At 40.7% G+C, this 16385-nt stretch overlaps 1 protein-coding gene and 1 non-coding gene across 3 annotated transcripts in view; one reads left to right on the forward strand and one right to left on the reverse strand.

The window, feature by feature from the left end:
• Positions 1-262: 262 nt before the first annotated feature.
• On the reverse strand, positions 263-335 carry trnar-acg. The gene has a single exon. It is a non-coding gene; the product is annotated as a tRNA-Arg (tRNA).
• A 2640-nt stretch (positions 336-2975) lies between these two features.
• deptor (DEP domain containing MTOR-interacting protein) overlaps positions 2976-16385 on the forward strand; it is a 45340-nt gene continuing 31930 nt past the window's right edge. For both annotated transcript variants that reach the window (XR_005894501.1, XM_041045336.1), the window contains exons 1-5: positions 2976-3324; positions 3542-3634; positions 7427-7605; positions 8034-8157; positions 15608-15786. Coding sequence is in view for 1 of the 2 variants with exons in the window: in XM_041045336.1 (XP_040901270.1) it covers positions 3311-3324; positions 3542-3634; positions 7427-7605; positions 8034-8157; positions 15608-15786 (589 nt within the window). In the remaining variant the exon portion in view is untranslated. The remainder of the gene's footprint in view (positions 3325-3541; positions 3635-7426; positions 7606-8033; positions 8158-15607; positions 15787-16385) is intronic.

Raw genomic sequence — 16385 nt, forward strand, 5'->3', positions numbered from 1 at the left:
GCTCGCTACCAATGTAGGTAAACCGTAATAACTGAACTTGATTTAATAATATAAAATTTTCGAGACGAGTGATTGACAATGAACTTGCCAAAACTATAGCCTTATAACGTGTCAGTTACCGCCGCCATTCGTGGCAGTGATACCAGTTGTGATTGATCCAGCAGTCGAAGTTGGGCGACATTAGACTGGTCAAATGTTAGTAGAGTCTTCAGTAATGACAAGCAACACGATCGGCTCAAAATGTTTGACAGACAAAAAGTTTCGAGCCAGCCAGGAGTCGAACCTAGAATCTTCTGATCCGTAGTCAGACGCGTTATCCATTGCGCCACTGGCCCCTAGAAGTCATACAGCCAGATACTACTCTTGAACGACACCACTCAACACTTGGTGTCTGTATGTTTCACACATACACTGAGTGTATGTTTGAAAAAATGTTGTTGTAGGTTGTGTAGGTTCTATGTATATACTGTATTAAAAATGGACGTCGACTTAGGGTCTGAAAAATGAAGACAATGCGGAAGTGTCTTAAATTCTCCGGCTCCGTAGACTCCAATTCAACAATAATCGATTTCTCACATGGAAATGTTTGTTTCTGTAGATAATATAATAAAGAGTACGGTTTTGAAAGTGTATTAATTTCAACAATAGTATTAACTGTCAATATCACCAGAAAGGTGTATAAAAGAATGTGACAAATTAAATAATAATAATAACAATAACAATAACAATAATAATAATAATAATAATAATAATAATAATAATAATAATAATAATAATAATAATAATAATAATAATAATGGACTGGCATTCTCAAAGCCACATTGTAAAAATTAAGAAAAAAAGACGATAAAAAAGAAATCGAGGTAGTTGCTCACAATGATGCCACGCACCAGCAGATGTCACTGTCGGCCTTGAGATCCACCATGGACTGTACATCTACAGGGACTGAAAAACAGTGTGTGGTATCAACAAATGAATTGGCTAATGTATCTGTATGTTTATGTAATAATGCCTATTTCTGACCACTCTTACAAGAAAAATATGAGTTACATAAGTAGAATGTTTCATAACTAGATCAGTGGGCCTTTCTTACAAACATCGTCAGTGTACACATAATCAGATGTGAAGGAGTGATTAAATCAGTGAACAATAATAATTCAATTCAATTTCAATTCAATTTTATTTGTATAGCGCCTTCCACAATTATATAATAAAAAAAAGTAATAATGCAATAAATGCACTGATTCCTCCACTGCAGTCAGCGATGATGTCCCAGCTGTTTTGTGTGTTCAACTAATGGATACTGGCTGTAACTTCACTTGCTGAGGTTAATGTGCAGAGTGTTTAGGGGAATTTAGCTGCCTGTGTGTCAGCATGGACATAAACCTAAAGACGAAGTGATCAGTGAAGTGAATTAGAAAGTGTGTACAAGTCAGATGATGCATTGGTTTAATCAAGGTCCCATTATGCCTATGATGGATTTTAATAATTTGGGTGCTCATTTGCTTCTTGCTAGCATACAGGCATATAGTAGGTGGGCTTACATAAATAAATATAAGGGTCATAAGCTATTGGTTATGAGAACATTCACAAAAGACCATTACTCTGCAGATCACATTCACACACATACATACTTAGCAAAGTAGCCAATGAAAAACCAGATGACTTCACCTACCCTGGATGGAAGCGTTGGATTTATCTTCACATAAGATACAGAAGCTTGTCTGTTTCACATGTGAATGTCTAATGTGTCAGTTACTTCATGAGATAAATGCTACTTGTACAGACTATGGTTATGCACTGAATTCAGATTTCTCTCCTGCACTGGGTCTGCTTTTTTATCAACAAACTCCTTTGTGATTTCTACAGACTTTTTCTACATTATGTCAGTAACATATTTACTGTGTGTATTTATGATATTGTTAACATCTGCCTGTCCTGACCCGTTTTCTTTTTTTTTTTTTTGTTGTTGTTTTATTATTTTCAGTTTTAGTACTTTTACACTGAAATAACACACAAATCCATGCTCTCGACTTGTTTCAACTCATTTTGTTACATATTTGATAAATTGAGCAACACATGTAGGTGCCTGCACGCATGTCTGGAGGCACTTCTGTGTTCTTGTTGATGAGCACCTACATTATGCCCACATGTTATCAGGAGAGTTTAGTAACCTATGAGCCGATTTCCATTAGCTTTGTTGGATGGGCCAGGGAGCTACTAGACAGTTTTTTTCAAAGATCAAAGTGTGGGATTCATACTGTAAGATAGGTAACTCTAATTATAACTGTAAAAGAGACTGAAAGTTGTATTCAGCTGTCAAAAGTGAAATTAGGTCAAGGGATCAGTGCAGCTGTGATAGACTTGAGGTCTATAGTTGCACAACATGAGGCCACCTCAGTGAATGTTGTTACAGGATGTTTCATACCCCCCCCCCCCCCCCCCCCCCCCCCCCCCTTCACTGGGTATATAGCACACAACACTTGCACTGTAGGAAGGAGATTAAGGCAGGTGAGCTCTCACTGATAACTCTCATTTTGCTGATGTTTGCTCACTGGAAAATTCTGGTACTTGTGGTGTAGATCTGAAGCTCGTCAAAAACTGATCCTGCTCACAAAAAAAAATGATTTCATAGAAACTGCACCTTTTTTCATTTTATTTGTTTAAATCAAACTAATTTCACTCATGTCAATACATTTTACACTGGCTATTTGTTGTAACTGCATGTTCTGTGTTTTACAAAATAAAACGCATTATAATGGATCAAATTTAATGTCCCGCCCATTTCCCGCCCCGGTCTCTAATTTTTCCGCTACCCGACGGTGTATGAATCGAACGCAACCCATGTGCCCCCGCCCCTCCGGTTAACTCCCCCAGTGACGACAAACGAGTCCTCCCAATGCGGGGGCCTTGTGGATGGGTACTGGCTGCGCCGTGGAGAAAAACGTGCACTCAGCCCGTGTGGCGTGTCAGTGACAAACAAACAGACCCAGCGCTCAGAGAGTCACTGAGAGGGGGAGCGCGCTCTTTTCACAAACGCTGCATCCAAAGAGCAGCCGATAAATAGAGGAATTCATAAACTAAACTTCATGCATGTATGCATGAATGCGTGTGTGTGTTTGTGTGTGTCCAGATATTTGGAGCCGGTGGAGGTTTTCGAGGAATTAAAAGTGGGCTGCTGTTAATGGAGCTGCTGGCGTTCTGAGGCTGGGCTGTGACTTCTGGCCGCCTGGTGTTTGTTCCCGAGATGGAATAATTGTCCTTATTCATCAAAAGGAATAACTGATAATAGCTCATATTTTCGCTCTCCATGGTGCTTGAAGGGTAAGCAAAAAAGAAAATTGAATTAGTGCGCTGTTTATTCTCTGAAATCATCACCGCGTGGCCTTTGTTATTCAGTCCACTCGCTCCCCTCTGTTTGTTTGTCAGCTTTAAAAAAGCTACACTTTGCTGCACAGCCTTTTATTTACTCATTTACATGTAATGCAAGACTGGAGCATTTTACCAGTGTAGGATGATGTGTATGTGTGTGGCTGTTTAGCAGAGAGATGGACGGGATCGGGAACACCATGCAGAAGAAGGCTGCGGAGCTAGAGCGGCTGGCCGAGGTGCTCGTCACCGGAGAACAGCTGAGGTAGGTCGTTCGGCCGGCCCACTATCCCGGATCCCTCGCTGACCCTGGATGTGCTGCAGGTCACCCATTGTTTGAGGGAAGCTGCTGTTTTTATGTCAAGATTATCTGCAAGCTAACTATCAGATTTGCAATCAAGTAAATCCTGTAGTAACATGATTTTTGTGGCCCACAACATGACAGGACATGACACATTAAATGGGGAAAGTGAGTGTTGTAATCATGTTTGCAGCAGGTTAATGATCACACATGTGACTCTCCCTCCCTGCAGACCGGCTTTACATACAGTTTCAGCTCCACTGCAGCATGCACGGCCTAACAAAGGCATCCACACATTCACAGCCCTCTCCATGCACACTGCTGCTCCTCACGTATATAACATTAACATTTTAGCCTGAAGCATTGTAGACTCTAGATTCTGCAGGACACTCTTTTGCTAAACTGTTTTTAGAACTGAACACGTGACCGATTTTTGTTGCTCCAGTAATACAGTGCCCTTTGAGCTGCACAGGGAATGATGAACCTTATAACATTACCATGTCCTGCCCATTAATTGTATCAGGAAATTGTACCGCTAACCCTGCCAGTGTTGTTAATGTGCTGTACTCTTTGACCTACCATATATAAAGAAAGGCCCCATAACCCCGGTGGTGTTCGCTGGCTCACGCTCCCAGCAATGAATAGAGGCTCAGTAGGTGAAGCATGGCACCAATGCCTGGAATTTCAGCCCCCCCACTGAACTATGAGGAAAATACGCTACAGAATTTTGAGTTTTGCTGTTTGTGAAGAAGTACACGCTGTAACGTTGTGCTGTTCTGAAGAACCATAAAAAGAAACACTAACGTCAACACCTTGAGAGATTAATAGTTTGTGTCTGGACATACTCTTCAGGGTGCTCTTGCTGTGTGTTTCCCTGTTTGTCATTGTATACTGTGTGTGTGTGTGTGTGTGTGTGTGTGTGTGTCAGTGTCCCTGGCACAGCTGTACACTGAGGCTGCCAGCTGGCAGTGTAGCTGGTGTCAGTGAACGAAGGGTTGGTTGGAGCGGCGGTCCCAGGGTCCTCTGAGAAACTGCTGTTCTGGGGGAAAGAACTCGAGGTTGTGACATACAAGACTCGTTCTCTGTCTTTCTGCCTCTTCTACAGACACAGCGCTCGGCCTGAGAGCTTTTTTAGCCATGCCACCAGCATGTCGTTCTGTCGGTCGGTCCACCAATTGACTGACTGAAATATCTCATGAAATTTGGTACAAATATACAGAGATATTCACCTGTTGATCTCCAGTGATCCCTTAAATATCATTGAGCCCCATGATCAGATCGAAAATCGAATTTGTCGATTTCACTTTGGTTTATGACCAAAAACTTGCAAAATGAATGACATTTTGACAGCTAGCAAATGTCAGCAGGCTATCATGCTAAACTAAGCTGATACTAAGTCAACATGGTAAATATTATACCTGCTTAGTATCAGCTCAAAGCACCACAGTCCCTAAATAGAGCCTCACAAAGCACCTAGCATGGCCTCAAACTCTTAGTCTCGTTACACTGTGCAGTATGAGTGTACACACACACACACACAGACACACACGCAGGACAGTTTAATGATTGATGTTGTCCCTCAGTGTTTTGCCTTGACTCCCTTGTCTAGCTTTTTCCCGTGGCTTTGTCCTGAATTGACAGTTTCCGACCAAACGATGACATGAGGGAACAAGAAAGTCACGGTCAATTTCATCCTGTGAACAGCAGTGTTCATGAAAACTAAATTTGACCTGATATGAAACACAGCTTGTGTCAAAGCAAGGAGTGTACCTTATCCACACCTTTGTTTGATTGTTAAATCACGAGTCCAGCTCATGGAACATGACTGACACGGTTCCTGGTACTGATAACAGTACACCGGCTTTAGATAAAAAAAGAAAATCTTATCACATTTGTGTCTCATTACTTTGACTGTTCATCATTTGGATGTGCTCATATCAGATCTGCTTCAGGCACAGAGCTGAAAAACAGACAGAAAGACAGCTATCATGATACACAGACACATACAGCTGCTGTAGTAAGTCTTGTGACCAGTTCATAGTTGTGAATAGACAGTTTGTTGCACTATGGCGGACTGTGATAGAGAGCGAGGCTTCATGAATGTTTCCAGGCTGGGACTCAGCATCATTATAGCCGTACTGGGTGCCAGAGGCTCAGTGAGAAATGCTCGTATCTGTCATTGTTTGATCCAGCACAAGTTCAAGAAACACTAATACAGAGAGAAACCAACAGAGTAAGATCATCTACCACAAGTCTGGCAACCGATCCCCCTATAAGGAAACAGCGAGATGGATGATTTTGCTTCCATCTCCATTTGAAATGATTTATGGGTAGATTAGACTGAAATTTTCTGAAGCTGTGCACACATAGAGAGAGGATGATGCTAGACACTGGTTGGAAGTGAAGTCTGTAACTTGTTCAGCTGGGATTGTTTGCCCATCTCAAGTCTTGGCAGAACAGTGTGTGGGTCTTACTGGGCCGGCTTGGACTAGGGCTGTCATTGCTAATCCAAAGTGATCTTAGCCAGCTGCACACAGACTCAGCATGGAGTGGAACTAGCTAGCTGCAGGAAGCTTGGCTAAGGCTGTGGTGGGCTGTTTCACAATACTCCGGTTCAGGAAGAGGTCACCTTGGTGATGTGAAACTAGCATCTAGGCCATCTATAGAAGCATGACAGGTTTGTCGTGTCATTATGTAATATAGTCACATTATGAATCCCCAAGACAATGTTTGAATACCATGTGTTTATGTAGAGCCTAGAGGACTGATCTGCTCTAACCTCAAATGAATGTTCAGATTGTTCCTTAAAATGTGAACAAATCCCACGAAAGGACCAAAACCAACAATAATTTTATCCCACTAACAGGTATTGCTTATGTAACCAAATTCTGATAAAATGTATGCCTTTTGTAGGGCTCCATTGTTGTACAAAAACCATTAGAAACACATTAATGTGACACACTGTTTCACCAGGTGACATGTTCCCTCATTATAACAAATGCACGCGCACACGCCTACACACACATACACACACATACACACACAGTGTAGTTTATTTGGATTTATCAGTCCATCATGCACTGTAGACAAAATTATATACATATCCACCGTTTCCTCCCGGTCTAGTAAGTTTTGCTAAAAACTAGAGCGTCCAGCTTTTTAAGAGAATTAAAGATAATTTGCCATTTTCAGAAATGAAACTATGTGTTTGTGACCTGCTTTTAAAGTATCACATCTTCCATAGGAACAATTGGTCTGAGTGCCACAGACTGGGTAGAGAAAGTAGTAAGAAATGGCCCAATGGATTGTTGGTTTTGGACTTTTAGTGGGGTGTGTTGACTATAGGAAAAAAAGAGAATAATACTTGGCTTATCCTGCAATGCATTTAGCATTTTGCATAGTTAATGCATTATGTTTCTGCTAAATTGTGGTGCCACTGATCCTCGATCAGGATCAGCAGCCATGAAGGTAGTTTTAAAGTACTTCTTAGCCTTTTTATTGTTTTTGCTTGTTATTGTAAATTTGCCATAATCAAGGTTATTATGTTAAATTATGATGATGATTTTTGGTCATACTGCCATAGTCAGTTCTTATTGTTATTCAGTTCTCATTATATACTCCACACCTGTCTTTACTAGCACCCGTCTCACAGGTGTCAAACAAAACACAACCAGTGTTTTGTTTTTGAGGAATTGTTTCGGAGGATGCTCAAAGAATTTTTCTTTCTTTTTTTCTAACTTGCTTGCTGCCCTCTAGGCTGCGGCTCCACGAGGGGAAGGTGATCAAGGATCGGCGGCACCACCTGCGAACTTACCCGAACTGCTTTGTGGCCAAGGAGCTCATTGACTGGCTCATCGAACACAAGGAGGCCTCAGATCGAGACACGGCCATCAAGATCATGCAGAAACTTCTAGACCAGAGCATCATTCACCATGGTAAATCTGAGCTATGTGTGTGTGTGTCTCTCTCTCTTTCTTTCTGTCTTGACATTTTCTGGGAATGATTGTGCCTTTTAATGGATGACTCTCCCTGTCTCTAAGCCAGTTTGACTCCACGTAGCGTCTCACTACCTGCTTCACATTTGACCAGACACTGAAGACAGAGACAGAAGGAGCTGACTGCCTCTTTCTCTTTAGTTGATGTTTAGACAAAGCCAACTCGATATTAACTTATCCCAGCCGTAGACTGATGATTTAAGGATGTTTAGATTTTAGTGACTGCTTTGTAAAAACATAATCAAATTTCCCAAGCTTCCCTTACAAGATGCTTTTGTTTGTACTATATTTGACAATAATATATTATCCTCAGCACATACTGCCCATAACCTCAAATGACCCGTTTGTGTGTGTGTGTCTGTTTTCAGTGTGTGACGAGCACAGAGAATTCAAAGACATGAAGTTGTTTTACCGCTTCCGTAAGGACGACGGAACGTTTCCGTTGGACAGTGAAGCCAAGGTCTTCATGAGGGGCCAGAGGATATATGAGAAGTATGTATGCACATACAGACACACAGACCTAAAACAGAACAACACAGATAAACGCTCTGATTTCTATTCTTTATACTGTAACTGCAAAAAGGATTGAAAAGTTGTTTTTGGTCGATTATTTGTTTTCTTGCCAAGGGTTAGATGAGGAGATTGACATCGCTGTCATGTCTGTAGGGTAATCATTAAATTGAAGCTGGCAGCTGGTTACCTTAGCTTAGCATAAAGACTTTAATATAATGCATAACTTTGTCTGGTCTGATAAAAACAGTATCAGCTGTTGATTCATAGCTAGTGTGCTTCAGTTGTTAAAAAACACAGTTGCATGGTGTTTTTCGTGACTCATAGCAACAATGAAAAACATCATGCTAATGTGTGTTGATCAAGGAGGTGTACTGTCATATCTCTTTAATTCCTTACATTCCTTCAGGTGCATCCCTCCATTACATTACTGCTCTCTGTGGGTTTTACTGTGATGTGCTGATATAAACAAAGATTGTTTCCAAGACATAATGTGTATCTCCCCAGAGATGGTAGTGGTTTCAGCCTGCTGATATGATGAACAGTGAACTATCACCACATTATCTGATGCTGTTGAAACTTTTGAAGCTTCACGGCCACTTGGCAAGCTGCGGAACATACCATGCGTGTATTTCCTGCCTTCCTCTCTGCGTCTCTTTGTGGGAGTCACTGGCATGCTCTGCGGCATGCTGAGAGAGAATGTCAGCCACCAGCATTAATTTTTAGAAAATTTGTCTTGTTTAGATGAGAGTGCACAAGATTGAGCTTAACTGGTTTTTAACAACGATAAAAGCCTGCTGGAAGTGGAAAATCAGAGGAAATTGGAAGCATTTTGATAAGAGATGACTCAGAACATTTGTTCAGAGACTGGACTTAAAGGAGGGCAGAGGACACTACTAATGGGAATGTTTTTGTTTGTCATCACCTTTGTACCCACCATGCTGTTTTTCCAACAGCCATGAGACTAATTGTTTCTATAGTAACACCAAAGTCTTCCTCTGTGTGTCTCCACTTGTTTCTCTGGTGGTTTATTAGTGACATATCTAGAATTTTGAGTTTGTACACACACATACAGACACACACACACACACACACACGCATACACACACAGTCTCAATGTCTTTTTTCGGACAAAACACACACAGCCTTACTACCCTTCCCTTTCATACATCCTGCCAGTCACATGAACAAGCAGTATTTCTGTGCCTCTCTTAACACATACGCAGTGACACACTCTTATAAACAGAGACCTATTTTCCATGTCTTTTTCTTTGACAACACACACACACACACACGGCAGTTGCATAAGAGGAAGAAATAGTCCAAGGGGAGACATCTGTCGTCTCAACTCTCAAAGCTATGTGTTTATGTAATCACCATGGTGCAGCCCAAGACACACACACGCACACACACATAAACACACGTGCACACACACACAAAAACACCCCTCAAGCTTGCACTGGTGGTTTCTCGCTTGTGACCCAGAGTAGCTTCAAGATTACACTTACGGCACAAGTAATAGTCCGGCAGCAAAAAAAAAAACAAAAAAAACATGATGTCCTATTCTCTTGTGTCTGAGTGCAAAGTGCAAATATCTCCCACTCAGGAAGGACTGCTTTTTGTGCTCATAATTGTATGCCTACATATGCCTTGGTTTTTTGGTAACTACTTTGCTCTTTGTGCAACATTAGTAGTTTTGTTTATCAGATAAATCAGAGACTTTCTGACCTTGATGTATGTCAGTGCGGGCTTAAAAACCTCTTTTTACCCATGCTAGCATCGTGGCTCCTCAGGTCAAAGTTTTCACTTATCCTGTGAAATATCTTAACATTTTCTACAGACCAAATTTTGTCTAGGTATTCGTGGTTACCCAAGGATGAATCCTATTGGCTTTGGTGGTCCCCCTCTAGGGTCAACTTGAGGTTCAGATTTGTGGTGAACATGGAAAACATTATTTCTGTTTAACATCAGCATGTTAGCATTGTCAGTGTGAGCATGTGAGCATGCTGGTGTTAGGATTTCGCTGTGTGCAGCCTGGCAAAGCTGCTACAGTGACTGTAGCCTTTCAGTCTTTTTTCAAAGTGAACAGGATATTTTTTCAGTTTTATGTCTGGAGTCTGGGTGATCAACATATTGTTGTCAGTGTTTCAAAATTTTCTGCCGTAAATGTATTGCTTGTTGACATAAATGGATTTGAAAGCTTTTTTGACATGCAGAATCTAAAATGGGTTTTAAGACAGTAAATAAGCTGTGGAAGTGGTAGAAAAGTGGTTCACTCATTCACTGCAGTAGCTGGTGAAGCAGGACAGCATGGTCATGGTCAGGTTGGTTTGAGGATTCTGGTTTGGCTCCAGTAAGAACTTATGTAAAAATGCAGTAACATGTCATCACCTCTTTGTGTTCTTTCTGGCAAGGACATTAACACTAGACTGTCCCTACATGTTGCACAAACTCCATGACCGTACCAGTCTGTTACGTCAAGTACCCTACCCTAAAGCCAGTTCCATCTAATTTTTCCATTGGAAAAATAAACAGGTCCCACACATTGATCTCTGATGTTGTCGATTGTCAAATCAACATACACAAAGTCCAATAAACAAAGCAGAGGAAGAGATTTCAAACAGTTGTTTTGACAGCAGTTCCTACGCGACAGGGTTAGTCAGAGAGGAGAATGCTTTACAGGCCCTTTAAAGCATTGTTCGCCATGTGGACTGTTTACGTGTCTGTGTATGTGTGAATGTGTGTGTGCGTGCGTGTGCGCTGTAGATTGTGGTTGAATTCCATATACATGATTTAGTCCTGGTCATATTAAAAATATAAAATATTCAAAAATTATCTGTTGAATAAACAAATTCAAACACTTTATTTTTTTCTTCACTTTAATCTTAATCTGAAGTTGATTCACCAAGCATGAACACCCTGTCTTGCACCCACTCACATTCACACCAGCAGTTTTTTTTCTGTCATCTGCTCAGCTGTGGCTTATGAGCCTTGCTGAAAGGCACCTCAGCAGCACCAGTGAATCAAAACTTTTCAGTGCGATTTAGACTTTGCACTTTCCTATTCAGTCTGAGTTTACTCAAGTCACTTCAGGCACAGGGAACTTTCATCGCTATGTAGTGTTTGAGTTTTATTCGCAGTACCTGCTGAACGACTTCACAATTCAAACACAAGTTCTGCAGGTACTTCTCACCTGTCATTTGCACACGTCTTTTTTGTATGTTTGTGCATCTGTGTTTGCTGCATCAGTGTGTACTTTACTGCATGTGAAAGAGTGAAAGAGACAAACTAATTGGTGCCGTGGGTCTTTTCAAGGCTAGACGAGACAACAGTTTAAAACAGCAAGGAATCCGTCTGTCACCACAGTCCTTGAAAGGACCATGCTGGTGGTTTTGCTTATTTTAGCCCATAAACTGTAATTTTTCTTTACTTTACATTACCGGTGACCATGTGTCTACATTCCAGACATCCATCACACTTAACATCTGTTCTGTTTTTCTTTTCTGTCAGATGCATAAATGCTGCTAGGTCAAGAAAGGGGAAAACAACCTTTCATTTCTAAGCAAGCACTGTTTTATAGATATAAACCTTGATAAGTACAGTAAAGTTATCATTCATTTGTTGTTCCATGAGGTTGCTGCTTGGAGCCTTTGGAGACTGTAACTGAGATTAAAGCCTATGTGAGTACAATACGTTTGATATGGGAAAGTTATGTCAATAAAGGTTCAGAACTCACTGGGTTTACAATACATGCATGCTGGGTAGTTAGTCTAACATAAATATGTACAGTAGGAGTCATTTAGCTGTGAAGTTTCCACAAAGCAGCCAAAAAGGGCGGGTGAAGTGAGGAAATGTGTTTGCATTCTGAGATATCGGTCATGTAGGAAAGAGCAACCAATGTGGTCTCAGTTTTCTAAATTAGGGTTCTGAATTAAGCACAGTATTCTTTTTTCATACATTTTTAATATTTTCCCCCTAGAGACTTCAGCCAATGCTGAGACCAAACCCACAAGCAAATTGCCATAAATAGGAAAAAAAACTGACCATTCAGAGTATACCCACACTTGGCCACAGTTAATGTTGAAATACTCAATAATACTGAGCTGAGGGCGTCTCTTGGGCGAGCAAATGAAAATATATTTTGCGCTGATGACATTTTAATTTTGGCTCTTAATGTGCTGTTTAGTTACTCCTTGAAATGATTTAGAGAAAAGTGATTGATTGTAGCTTCATGTACTCCATGTCAGCTACATTTAGAAACCTTAGGTTCTGTGTTAAAAAGTTAAAGGAAAAACCTAAGAAAAAAACCCACTTTAATCTCACTCCATAAAGTCCATATCCACATCCAGGTCAGGGAAGCTCACCTTGTCCCACTTGAAGTTATCTGTGATCCATACACAATCTACTGTACTACGTGTATAGTACTCAAGATGCAGTTATTCAAAGCACTGTGCTTTACTTCGAGTAAAGAATTTTGAGTCAATCCCTTTGAGCTAACATAACATGATCTGTTGACTTAACATGTTTAAATGGATTAAAGGGCATTATGTACACAGCCAGGTTTTATGGAACATTATGTCCAGTTCTTTCAACATGTGTATTATGATGTTGGCTGCCAATGTGGGCCATAGACGTTGTCCTGCTAAATTTGCTAATTCATCAAAATGTGACATCTAAACAAGACTTGTGTTCTGCAGTGTGCTGACTTTACTTAGCTGAGGGACTTAAGCAGTCCTGGGCGTGCACCTCAGATCATTTATCTTAAATACCCAGTTCTGGGCTGAAATTTGAAGAATACGGTGTCACCCTGGGACCAAGTTTAATGACAGTATAATTCTTCTTTTGGCATGTGGGCTGGTGGCTTGCTCTGGATCATCAGTCATAGTTTAATGAACCAGACTGAGGGGACGGTACAGGCAGGAAGGACTGAAAAGAATCCAAGGCTTTTTGCACAGAGGAGGCTTTTTACAGGCTGTACCAGATTTAGATTTCATTTAGTTTAATTTCACATATTATGATCCCTAATTAGCTTAATCAAACCAGACACAGTTTTTCCTGGGCCCTACTATTCTGTAAGTTGTTTGTTCTCCTCTGAACTGTTAAACAATGGATGAACTGATGGCTTGTCCATATCAGAATAGCCTCGTCTGCTTCATACACGGCCACAATCATTTAATACTATACACAGTGTGGATTAATTACATACACAGGGCTGGTCATCTTTTTTTCTGATCATTGATAAAAGAAGCAATGATGGCTTTTGGTTTTAAGTGTGTGTCAAAGTCCCGTGTTTTGACTTCGTTGATCTTTATATTGTGCCACTTGACTTCCTCCTATGCTCCTGTCATAAACTATGGGAGGTAATAACCTGCTTGCACAGATGACCTGTTGGGACTTTTATTTATTTATTTAACAGGAGGCCAGTCTCACTTACTCACCTTCTCGCTGAGACGTAGATGAGATGATCGATGCCTTTATAGTGTATATACAAAGCTGGAGGCAGCAGCCATCTGCTTCTTCTTCGCATATAGATTGGAAACATGGGTTTCCATGTTAACCTGACTCTGTCCAAAGGTGGCCAGATTTGCTTACCTGCACCTCTTAAGCAGGTGTTTTGTACATGTGTGAAAATTTTGTTACCTTTGGACAGAACCAGACTAGCTGCTTTACTCTGCTTCATGTTTTTATGCTAAGCTAAGCTCTAACAGTCTCGTCTGCCTGTAGCTTCATACTTACCATACAGACATGAGAGTGGCATCAGTCTTCTCATCTAACTCTTGTCAAGAAAGTGAATGAGCACATCTCCCAAAATGTCAACCTATTACTTTGATCCGTCATCTATCATCCTTTTGACTGGAGAGTCATATTTATTTCTTGACTGACTGACTAATCTTGTAGAGACGTGTGAAAAAATGCGTGACAGGGGTTCAAATTAATAAGGTTTTAAAGATGAATCTGTTGTCTTTTGTCCTGTTTTGACTGACCTAATAAGGTTGGTGGTTGTTAAAGTTTCCTAGCCAGGAGCCTAAATCTCTCAGGCTATGGGATGTGTCTGTTGGTGCAAATGTTCAGTGTCTTTATCTGACAGCTTTTTAGTATTCCATAATTTCAGTTCATAAAATTTTCTAAGCAGTTCCACAAATTTCCAAGCTGCTATTATACCTATGGAGTATATCTGTGTGTGTTACACTGTTAGGTGTGTAGAGTTGATAGTTTAGTGAGTGATTGATAGCCATTAAAACAAAGTGTGGGAATATAATTTGTGCCAACAAAAATGTGGAAGACTCAGCGTCTCCCTCCCTTTGATGGCACAGTTCATTGCTAGTTCATGTTCAGACACGTACGCATGTACCATAGAAAGCTTATTGTTCCTTATGAACACTGCAGGGCTGTTTTTATATTGTTTGAAAGTTCAGGTGACAGTGTTTGGGTGTGAGTGACGGGTGTGAATGTGTTTTTACCAGAGAAGCATAGGGAGGGAGTCAGCAATTTTGTTCTGTGCATGTGTGCACTTGCTCGTCTTTGCTTGTGTGAGTGTGTGTGTCATCTGGTGCCATCCAGAAGAGATCACACCGTTTATTTAATGTAATCCTTTGATATAGACAATTATAGAATTACACACATCAATAAAGAAAACATCAGTTGCTAGTTAGCCAATGTGAAATTATATTCACTGTAACAGATTATTATTTGAGCTTTTACGTCCATCTGAGCTGAGTCCACAAAGTCAAACCTCCATTTATTGCCAGTGAAGCAGATCTAGAAAGTTTCTCTTGTTGTAATTACCTTGTCATCAAGCTAATCTGATCAGTAGTTTTGGTGCATTAGGTTCTATGAATAACATGAATTTAGTTTTAAAATTCGCTCTCAGTTCCTCCACTTATGTGGCTGAAGTGCTAATCCAGTGTGACAGCGTTACACTGTAGTATTTGTGCATTTTGACTGTGCAGATTACAGAGTGGAGAAATGGGCAGAGCTGCTGGTTTTGAAGATTATCCCTGACGGAAATTCCCACTAACAGTAACGCTGGCTTAGAAAATATGGACAACAACTTTTAGATAATTGAACAGTACTACATGGTTATGTTACCGCATGGCTATCTGTGAAAAATGTTGCTGTGAGCTCACATTTTTTGACATCAGGGAGGAATGTACTGTGTGTAACACTACAACAGTATGTAAGCCACACCAGTCATTAAATATGCATTGTTGCTAAATATGCTAAATTTATACAAAATAGAAAAAGGAATGGATTCTAATTGCTGTATTTATCTGTAATTCCTACAAAATTCAGTCTCTAACTTCACCCCACCATTGTTGGAGGAGGTCACTGCCTTTTAGGCTTTGTGTTTGGGTTAGATAGCTTCTGTAATGCAATGTTCTAAGGTTATGCACAATCAAAGTAACAGAAGTTTGCACTTTTCTCTCCACAGGCTGATGAACACAGAGAACAACCTTTTACAGAGCAGAGAGGAGGAGGGCGGGACATTTGAGCGTACGCTGGTAGCCTCAGAGTTCATTGATTGGCTGCTGCAGGAGGGGGAGATGGCGACCAGGGAGGAGGCAGAGCAGCTGGGACGGAGGCTTCTTGAACATGGCATCATTCAGCACGGTGAGGAGCATGGGGCAACTACAGACTGCCCAATGAAAATTTTCTTTGGTTTGTTTCAGCATTTTAACCGCCTACAGTATCAAGCAATACCAGCACCATTCGGTTTTTATAAAGACAACTTTAATCAGAGTTTATGTCATTTAATATATTCACACAATCTCTAGGGTTTCAAAACTTTAAAATATTTTTTGTGTCTGCTTAAACCTGCTTCAGGGGGCATAAAGTCTGACTGGAAGTCATGGTATTGACAGATTGATGATCTGTGAATGACCCTTGCTGACAGTAAAGCTAGTAGCCCCTGTAAGTAGTCCCAGCTCACCTATACATGATCCTGTCAGAGAGTTCTACTCTATGCCACAGACTGAATCTGATACAGCTCCTCTTTAACCTGGGGACCTTTCCATTTATAGCGCTGTGCTACCTTTGCTTGGCTCTTGTATGCCATGCAACCTGATAACTGTTGTAGATTTATAGTATGATTACAGCCCTGTTTGCACACGGAAACACACCTTTTGACTGATTTGAAAAAATAAGTCCTTGGCCAAGTCATGTAGGGTTCAGTCTGGTTCTACACTTTTCTATTAAAAAATATAAAAAAA

The sequence above is a fragment of the Toxotes jaculatrix genome, chromosome 8, assembly GCF_017976425.1.
Source record: "Toxotes jaculatrix isolate fToxJac2 chromosome 8, fToxJac2.pri, whole genome shotgun sequence".
Classification (NCBI taxonomy): Eukaryota; Metazoa; Chordata; class Actinopteri; family Toxotidae; genus Toxotes; species Toxotes jaculatrix.